Source organism: Charadrius vociferus, unplaced genomic scaffold, assembly GCF_000708025.1.
Source record: "Charadrius vociferus isolate BGI_N301 unplaced genomic scaffold, ASM70802v2 scaffold115, whole genome shotgun sequence".
NCBI classification, from domain to species: domain Eukaryota; kingdom Metazoa; phylum Chordata; class Aves; order Charadriiformes; family Charadriidae; genus Charadrius; species Charadrius vociferus.
In genome coordinates this window covers 2,266,171-2,275,863 of record NW_009648636.1, presented here as the reverse complement: position 1 = coordinate 2,275,863, position 9,693 = coordinate 2,266,171, and the positions used below count along the sequence as shown (strand labels likewise).

Sequence of the window (9,693 nt, the reverse complement as noted above, 5' to 3'; positions counted from 1 at the left end):
CGCCCCGAGGCAGCGCGACGGGAGAATGCAGCAGGAGGAGATGGGGACCGGCGACAAGGTAATGCCTCCGGTAGGGAAACGGACAAGCAACCCCCCACACGCACACCGCCGCCACCGGGGGTTGCCGTGTCCCGCCGGGGACAGCCCCGCGGTACCGCTTCGCCGCCGTTTGCGGCGTGAAACCGCCGTAATCTCAACGACGGCGTCGGGTGGCGGTAACCGGGGGCCTTTCCCCCGCGCTTTAATCGCTATCCTTAACAAAATCCCCTGAAACTGCACCTAACGACCCTTGTCACCAGCGGGACTTCTTCCTGGGCCCCCCTTTTTTTTTTCCCCCTTTAATCGCCGGTGTTTCAGTCATTTTTTATAGCTTTTCCGTACAGATTAACATTGGCTGTATTTTCCCTGGAGGGAGAGGAACGCAGAGTTACCTGAGGCAGACGGTGGGCGCTGGGATTAAGCTGACGGCACAGCCGGAGAAACGGTTTCAGGGCCGGGGGTTCCCCGGTTCCCAGTTGGACTGCGACCTTTGGCTTCGCGCTACCCGAAAAATGCCATCGGTCTTGATACCACTTTGACTGTTATCAGCGAACGGATTAGAGCGCTGCTGGGTTTTAACATCCCGGTCTGTCTTTTTTCTTGGTGCGTAGGAAAATCATTCCTCTGAGCCGTGCAGAAGCGTTTTGAAAACCCCTTTGAAACAAGCAGCTACCTCGCATTCGGTGTTGACGGAGATACAGCCGGACCGTCAGCCTCTAACCACCCCCCCAAAACCTAAAGAAATCCTTCCAGCAGATCCATGGACCCCTACTTCGAACCTTAAAATGCTGATTAGCGCCGCTAGTCCGGAGATTAGGAGCAGGGAACAGAGAAGGGAGCTGTCAAACGACGTAAGCGAGGTCCTACAGGCAAAACACTGTTTGCAGGTATGTTGTAAAGGTGTCTTCTTTATTTACTTTTTTTAAACTTAGCTGCAGGCTGTTTATTCAGTATAAAAAGTTATACGTTAACATACTACAACTATTTTAAAGTTTTGGAGTATTGTCCAGATGTCCGTAAGGATATTGCCTAATTACATACAACCGGTAACGTTTTGCTGGGTTTATTTCACAGCTGTTGAGGACAAAGGGAGAACGCTGGTCCTTTGACACTGCTCACGATAAAGCTGTTAAATATCTACGTTTATGTATTTATTGTAAAAAAAAATTCCAATTCTCCTTTTCTTCTTTCCACGTAGGAGCACTTATCGGGAGACGAATATGAAAAATCTCAACCAAGTCGCAAAGAGAAAAGTCTAGGATTACTGTGTCATAAATTCTTAGCTCGGTATCCTGATTACCCCAGCACTGAGGAGAATAACTACATTTGCCTTGATGAAGTAGCTGAAGAGCTTAGTAAGTCGGCATATGTGCTATGATACATTTCTTCAGACAAAGGTGCCAATAACCTACCGTTTCTGTTAGCACATTTGTGCTCCGTAAAATTTGGAATGCTTACTGTGTACTCCCAAACTTATTTAAACCCAGCTTTAAACTCTTCATTCTTAGAGCAATTTTTGAAAAAGCTAAAGCTTTTTCAGTGAACTGAATTGAGAAACTCTGAATGATGTTTAATATCCAACATCTAAATTACTGCCGATACGTCAAATAACCATTTGGAGCTTTTTTGGATCTAGAGATGATAGCTAAGATTAGTGGTTGGATTTTTGCGGCAGGAACTAGTGTTTCTCGCTGAACCCACCGCTTCCTGTCCAATTATGACTTCAAAGCAAGAAACTACTTTCTGCTCTCTGATAATTTAACTTTCTCATTTTACATCACTATTTTTATATCACACCAATAATCACTCCCGAAAGTCTGAGTTGCTGACATTAAGCTGAAGCTTTTTTTAATCAAAAAGCTATGAAATTACAGTATTCTACATCTTATAACACTGATAATAGTTACAAACCGTACTGCTGTAACATTTTTGGTGTCATACCTTCAGAATACTTTGGGGGACACGGAAGAGGGATGAATTGCAAATTAAAATTGTCTATTTTATTTATTCTGTGTACAAAATAACATGTCTTTTAGAACATGCCTAGTCAAACCCAAGAATTTAACAGACAAAAGAGAAATGGACAGTGTGTTAATAGAATAACATATATAAACAAGTTACAAAACAGTTGTCTACCGTGAGTTTCCACGGATATTTAATGACACAATCTGAAATCGATGCAATGAATAATTGAAAATGATTTGGGTTTTTTTTAAAAGCTGTATTGAAACCCATCGAATGGCTCTTCTGGCAAGAGTAAGTTTTATTTCTTAAGGAATGCTGTAAACAAAGTATAACTGTGGAAAAGCAAGTCCTTCCATTCCAGAGCAGGAATTGTTTTCTTTTCCTTGCTGGCGAGACCTGTGAGGGCTATTTTCAGAAACCTTTGTAAGGAGGAATTGGCAAAAGCGGCTCAAAAGTATGTTAAGAGGAGGGAGAAGTACAGGAAACTGATCCCTTCTCTGTGCAAACCACATTTCAGGTAAATCTATGACGAAATACAATTTATGTAGTAGAGATGTCATGTTCGTCTGGCTTTTTTTTTTTTTTCAGATGTTGAACGTAGACGGATATATGATATTGTGAACGTGCTAGAGAGCCTACACATGGTGAGCCGCCTTGCCAAAAACAGATATGCTTGGCATGGGCGACATAATCTCTCCAAAACCCTGCAGGCTTTGAAAAAAGTTGGAGAAGAGAACAAATATACACAGCAAATTCAGATGATCAAGAAAAGAGAATATGAGCACGAATTCGATTTTGATGGTGAAAGAAATGAAGAAACGGCGAGAACTTTTGGCTCAAATGAGCATTCCGAAATGTCTTTTGTCGAGCTCCCAGGAATGGAATTTCGTGCTGGTAATAATTCTGTATAACGCCAAAAATAATATGTGCTCGTAATGATAAATATCTATGAACTTGCAAAAACATTTATTGGACGCTTTTTTTTTTTTTTTTCTGAAATGCTACTGCCTGAAAGGTACCACAGCTGTTTGTGGTGAGAAAAAGTGCTCTATTTTTCACTCTTTCAGTTCTCTTATTGGTTCAATTCTTGCATACGTATTTTGTTTTCACAGTGCAAGACCCAGGGGGCACTAGGTGAAACTATGAAACATACCCTGCATACAATCCAATTTGCAGGATTTGTTACCATTGAATGTTATAGAACCCAAAAGTATAAATTACTCCATTCATTTGTTCTAAAAAGAACAAATTTAGGTTTGATTCATGGAAAAAATGTTAATTAAGGATTGTTAAATAATTGTATAACCTGCTGTTAAGCATCTTTAAAAGTACAAGTTGTCAGACCGTAGGAAACGTATACAGGGAAACCATCGCACTCTCCCCTTTGTAGTTAGGTTTGGTATCCACCTAATTACCTGATTCTTGCCATGTAGAAACATGATTCTGGAGTCCACATCGGCCCTGCCTAGTTCCTGTCTTGTTTGTTCTTATAATAATTGTTAGTAACAAATTTCTTCAGTGTTTTAAAAACGTTTGCAGCTGGCGTGTCACTTAATACTTTAATCCTTTCTCCTGTCTGCTGCAGCATCAGTAAATAGCAGGAAAGACAAGTCTTTACGAGTGATGAGTCAGAAATTTGTGATGCTGTTCCTTGTATCGACTCCTCAAATAGTAAGCCTTGAAGTTGCTGCTAAAATCTTGATTGGAGAAGACCAGTTAGAAGACTTAGATAAAAGCAAGTTTAAAAGTAAGTAAGATGCTGCTGTTGCTGTCTGCTTTTTGATCTTACTCTAAATAGAAATATCAAGTGTAAACTAAATGGACTATTCTAGTACAAGCTTAGGTACTGTAAAATACCATCGTCTTTCTCCTGCCGTAAATAGATCTGGCCCTCCAAAAACTCACTAAACATCTTGCGCAGTTTTTAATAGGGACCCGCTTGTGCATAGTCATTGATCCATAACGACCACATAAGAGAAAAAGTCAATTAAATCTTCTCTCCTGATTGCTTACTGGTCACAATGTCTCTTTCCTCAAGCGGTCTGTCAAACATCTCGGCATCATTTCATCAAATGTGCCCCAGAATCATGCAAATCTGTGTTCTGGTCATATAACTTACTTGTTGGAAGTCTAAAGAAATTCTGTAAAAGTCCCGTTAATGACTTACACGTGAGAGGAAGTGAAACCCAACGCTGTAACTGCCAATTATTTCTTCATTCTTTTACCCTGCTCTCAGTTCCCTGCACACTTCCTCCTCTTCCTCTCCATTCAAATAAAAAAGGTACTTCGAGGTCTAGGCACGTATGTCTAGAATAATCAAAAATGTGCCTGCTTTTGAGGGATCAAGAATTAATTGTGGGTTTCATTGAAAATTACACCCTTCCTTGAGTCTCAGACAGACTCCATTGCTTTTTTTTTTTTTTTTTTGGTGGAAATATATGTATGCAAAACGAAAACTGATCCTTGCTGGTTTCAGTTTGTAATTTCCTTTCCACTGCATCATGGCAACAGAGAGAGGGTGGGTGGGTAGTCAATAGGGAGGTTTTGTTTGCTTTCATTCTTTCTTCTTCCTCCATAAGGTCTGTCTTATAAGTGCATTTTCACCATAAGGTCTGTCTCAATAAGTGCATTTTCAGGGTGTTCCGTCCCTGTGTCTGTATTTCAGGTATCACGCGTTTTACCGTGTTCTTGGTTGAGAAGCATAGCCCCTAGTTCCACGACTTGCTAGACTGTAAATTTTCGGTAGCAGCAGCTTTGGCAGAAGTCACTTTGACTGCTGCCTAAAACTTTTCCCTAATACCTCAACCTGAAACCAGTTAAAAACACGCAGGATGATCATCCTGTTGGATTTCAATGTGTCTCTTCCCCCTAGTTCCCATGTTCGCCGCTGCACACGTGTACCTGCCTTTTAAGCTACTTATTTTCACTACAGAATTTGCATAGGTTTGGTCACTGCACGGAACCTAACTTGTATTGAAAATGTTTTTTTCTATATTTAGCATAATATACTTAGCAGTGTTTTCTTTTCTAGCTCTGTATCAATGTAATTCTATTTTACATAAAAAATTTATGTTGTGATCTGTTATTTCATAGTATAAATACCTGTTCCACAAAGTTGTTCTTGTAAAAAAAATTATAAAGGTTTTTCCTTTTAGCTGCTAAAAGGGCATTATAACATTTTTAATGTGATATATGTTAACTCGTTGATGGGAATTGCTATACTTTACGTGTGTTTATTTTATTGCAGCCAAAATTAGGAGACTTTATGACATAGCAAATGTTCTCAGTAGCCTTGAGCTTATCAAGAAAGTTCACGTTACAGAGGAGAGAGGTAGAAAACCAGCATTCAAGTGGACAGGACCTGAGGTCTTGCCAAATATTCAGGGTAGGTGTATGTGTCATTTCCTTTTGTTCTGCTGATGATTTGATTGTTTCTTTGTTTTCTCTGCTAGATTTTTTTTGGGGCCAAAAGACAGAGTAAACTAAGCAGTTTGCATGACCGCGCAGCACAGCAGTATGTTATTTCCACAGAGTCGCTGTACTCATACTGATACTCTTGCATTTCCATTTTTGCTGCTGCTTGTACTTCAATACTTACAAGCCGGGCTCAAAGAACTGCTTTTAATTACTGAATCTGCATATGATACGTATTTACTCTCTGGGTTTTTTTTCTGCTTTTTAGATACAAAACTTGAAACAACTTCTACGACCTGTCCCACACCTATTTCAGAATCCATCCCTTCCAAAGAGCAGTGTTCAAAAAACCTTTTCCCTTCAAGAGGAAAGCAAAACTTCACTCGGCATCCATCTCTAATAAAGTTAGTTAAAACTATAGAAAATGACAGAAGAAAGATCCAGTCTGCTCCAACCAGTCCAGTTAAAATATGTGCAAGTACGTATCTTTTTCTAAGTTTGTTTTTAACTCAAATGTAGTCTTGAATTAAATATTCGGGTTTGCCATCTTCTCATAGGAGATACGGATGCGTAGGTATGCCTGCTTACAACAAACACATCTTAAGAACTGTCAAAAATAGACAAGATTGGGAAAATATACGTTGCCTATAAATCTGAGGCCTTACAAGACTGGTAGAATTATAGAGTCATTTTGGTTGGAAGAGACCTTTAAGATCATGAAGTCCAACCGTTAATCCAGCACTGCCAAATTGCCACTAAACCCACATCCCTCAGCACCACGTCTGCCCGTCTTTTAAATACCTCCAGAGACGGTGACTCCACCACTTCCCTGGGCAGTCTGTGCCAGTGCTTGACAACCCTTTCAGTGGAGAAATTTTTCACAGTATCCAACCTAAACCTCCCCTAGCGCAACGTGCTGAGGCCATTTCCTCATCTCCTATCACTTGTTACTTGGGAGAAGAGACCAATCCCACCACTCTACACCCTCCTTTCAGGTAGTTCTAGGGAGCGAGAAGGTCTCCCCTCAGACTCCTTTTCTCCAGGCTGAACACCCCCAGTTCCCTCAGCCGCTCCTCATCAGACGTGTGCTCCAGACCCCTCACCAGCTCCGTTGCCCTTCTCTGGACACGCTGCAGCACCTCAATGTCTTCCTTGTAGTGAGGGGCCCGAAACTGAACACAGCACTTGAGGTGGGGCCTCACCAGTGCCGAGTACAGGGAACAGTCACTGCCCTGGTCCTGCTGGCCAAACTATTCCTAATAGAGGCCAGGATGCTGTTGGTCTTCTAGGCCACCTGGGCACACTGCTGTTTAACCGGCTGTCGACCAACACCCCCAGGTCCTTTTCCTCGGGGCAGCTTTCCAGCCGCTCTGCCCCACGCCTGTAGCGCTGCATGGGGTTGCTGTGATCCATGTGCAGGACCCGGCACTTGGCCTTCTTGAACCTCACACCATTGGCCTCGGCCCATCGGTCCAACCTATCCAGATCCCTCTACAGAACCTTCCTACCCTCAGGCAGATCAACACTCCCACCCAACTTGGTGTCGTGATAGTGAAAACAAAGCTAAACTGATCCATGTTCAGTGCATCAGCGCTGCAGTTAGTAGAAGCTCTTTCCAGTTTGATGGACCAAATCCAGTCACAGCTTGCACTGTTGCAGCGAAGTAAATATATTCATTGAGATCTGGACCAAACTGAGCACACTGTAGGGAACTCCAGCCTCCTCTTCCACGCCAAGTACACAAGGAGCAGCATATTACTGTTTCGGGTTTAAGAATAATATTAAATCCCATTCTACATACCACTATCTTGACTTTGTGTGATGTCTTAGTGACTACAAACCTCCTGTCTGTGTAGTATAGCTGATTCTCCAGATATTGTATGTTGCTCTATGAACTGCTCTAACTCTGGTTTGTTGTGGAAACTGTGCTTTCGATCTTACTGTCTAAGCAGTTCTGTATTCCATAAAATTGCCAGAAAATTACCTCTCAGTGTTCACGTTCTTGTTAGGTATCCTCTGCGGAGGGAGGAAAAAAAATGGAGCTGAGGCTTTAAAATTTGGTTGACGTAAGCTCCCATCCAGTTGATCAAATCAGGTGTGGGCTGCAGGCTGAGCATAATATGGAATCTTAGTGTCTTCTCATTAAATGTGCACACCACATTAAATAGCGCAGTCTCCTCAAGCCAAAATTTAACTTTTATGTTTGATGCGCTAACAGTTTTGTTTCGTTTTCCCCCTCCAACCAGGTACTGATCAAAATTTATCAGCTTTCCCAAGTAAAATGGCTCAGGTTCCAGCAGTCGCTAAACATCAGCTGGAAGGACAATCAAAGTAAGTTTGCACAATTATTAAAGTGAGAAGCTTTATTTTGTCTCTGGCTGTTAAGTTAAAGCTATGCTCAGTTTAAGTTTGGCAAGTTTGCAAAAAACAGTAACCCCTGATACTGGCAGGCTATTTTTTTCACTTATTTTCTGTTTAGTGGATTGAGAAGTACAAGTTCCTGTTAAGTCTTTGTATTGCAGAAAATACAAATACAAATGTCAGGGCATTCATGTCTGCAGGAAGGTATTAAAATATTTTTGGTCTTTGTTTGTTTTGTGTTGTTTTTTTTTTTCAAGGAAAGCAAAAGAGATGAAAATGAAATTGTCAGGATCTGCTTTGGAATGTAATTTGTCCTCGCCTGAGGTAGTCCTCAAGCCCGAACCCTCGCAGCAGCCGGCTCTCACACAGCCCCCGGGTGTCTGTCCCCCGAGCCACAGCTCCGTCTCACCAGTAATACTACCTCATCCTCATTCGGCTCTTTCGTATGCCATTTATCTGCATCCTTCCCAAGCCCACACTGTGACAACGTACAGCCCAAGTTTCATGTTGCAGCCTCTACCGCGTGCTAACGTAACTGGAATTAAGAGTATTAACTCAAAAGTAGTAAATAAAACAACCGCTGAGGAAGGAGACAATCAGATAGCTACAGATGATCCAACAAAGTCCCTGACAGCTAAAGAAAGACCGACTATAAAATCAGAAACATCGTCACAGCGGTGCCTTAAAAGACCACAAGCATTACAAGAGAGTAATTTAATTAAAAGGTATAGAAGTGACAAGGAAAGCCTTGATACTTCGCTGGTGAGTTAAATTATTTTTAAAATGCCATTTTATAGCTTAATGATGTTGCCACCTACTCGTTTTCTAAGTGGTTTAGGAGCCTACCAGCGTGTGTAGGCGTTTTAAATAACAATATGCTTGAAGGGATGATGTTCCTTTGTTGTGCTTTCTGATGGTTGGGGGCTGTTTACACACGTCTCTCTCTCTCTCTCAAATACCACCTAATCTTACTGGTATTTGCAAAGCATCAGGCAGAATATACAATACGCAATATAACACCTGTCTTCTAACAGCCAACCCAGGATCAGGCTGTATTTTTCTCCTTGTTCCTCTCTCTTCCCCCACCAAATATTTATTTCTAAGCAGAGGTGTCAAAGCCTACAGACTTTAGTCAAAATAAAACAACTCCCAAAACATTATGTCAAGATCTACTTACATAATGATTCTGGAGTAGTTCAGGTTCTTCATCTTGCTGGCATTCATTCTTGGCTGAAAGGTGTTAGGAGGAAAAGTGGACGCAGAAATGTCCCAAAATCCTGATACCTTCTAAATATTCCTATCCAGCGTTGCGCACTGCTAATGTTGGGTTGTTGTAGACATAATAATGCAGCACGTGAAGAGAAATCAGAGGTTCAGATACACTTGATGCGTATGGAGAAACTGGGTCTGGATTTCTTTCTGCTCCTCAGTTGCTGAATGTTTTAGTGTCTCTAAATTATTAGGCGGCTTTAAATTCTGCTTGCCAAAACGGTCGTGAAATGTTATCAGCGTGTTGTGACAACATGTGGTGTCAAACATGCACTCGCTGTGATGAAGCAAGAGGGGATAACACGGATCTGGTTGTACCTTATTGACTAGAAACTTCTATAGCACAAACTTGGGAAGTAGGAGAAAGGAGAAAACTTGCTTTCCGAATTTTTAAAATGTATAACTACCATTGCAGACCTGTAATTGAGAATGTTGAATCTTACAGTGTCTGCCTTTGGTTTTGTATGTACTTTTTTTTTAAAGGGAGAATCCATTAAAAATGAAAGACCACCTTCCAATAGCTCACAAATGAACCACGAAATGGACAATTTCCAGGAAGAGAAACAGAACAAAACTGAAACATTAGATCAAAACATGACAAGGTGCTATGACCAATGTAAAAGAGAAGATATTCCAGAAGATGAG

General features: G+C 41.4%; 1 protein-coding gene across 1 annotated transcript in view; it reads left to right on the top strand.

The window, feature by feature from the left end:
- The first annotated feature begins 668 nt into the window (after positions 1 to 668).
- The window catches only part of E2F8 (E2F transcription factor 8), an 11,431-nt gene continuing 2,406 nt past the window's right edge, over positions 669 to 9,693 (top strand). Inside the window, exons 1-9 of the mRNA XM_009886301.1 lie at positions 669 to 926; positions 1,238 to 1,394; positions 2,593 to 2,898; positions 3,590 to 3,751; positions 5,252 to 5,389; positions 5,687 to 5,896; positions 7,665 to 7,749; positions 8,037 to 8,541; positions 9,532 to 9,693. Of these exons, the coding sequence (XP_009884603.1) occupies positions 825 to 926; positions 1,238 to 1,394; positions 2,593 to 2,898; positions 3,590 to 3,751; positions 5,252 to 5,389; positions 5,687 to 5,896; positions 7,665 to 7,749; positions 8,037 to 8,541; positions 9,532 to 9,693 (1,827 nt within the window). The 5' untranslated portion in view covers positions 669 to 824. The remainder of the gene's footprint in view (positions 927 to 1,237; positions 1,395 to 2,592; positions 2,899 to 3,589; positions 3,752 to 5,251; positions 5,390 to 5,686; positions 5,897 to 7,664; positions 7,750 to 8,036; positions 8,542 to 9,531) is intronic.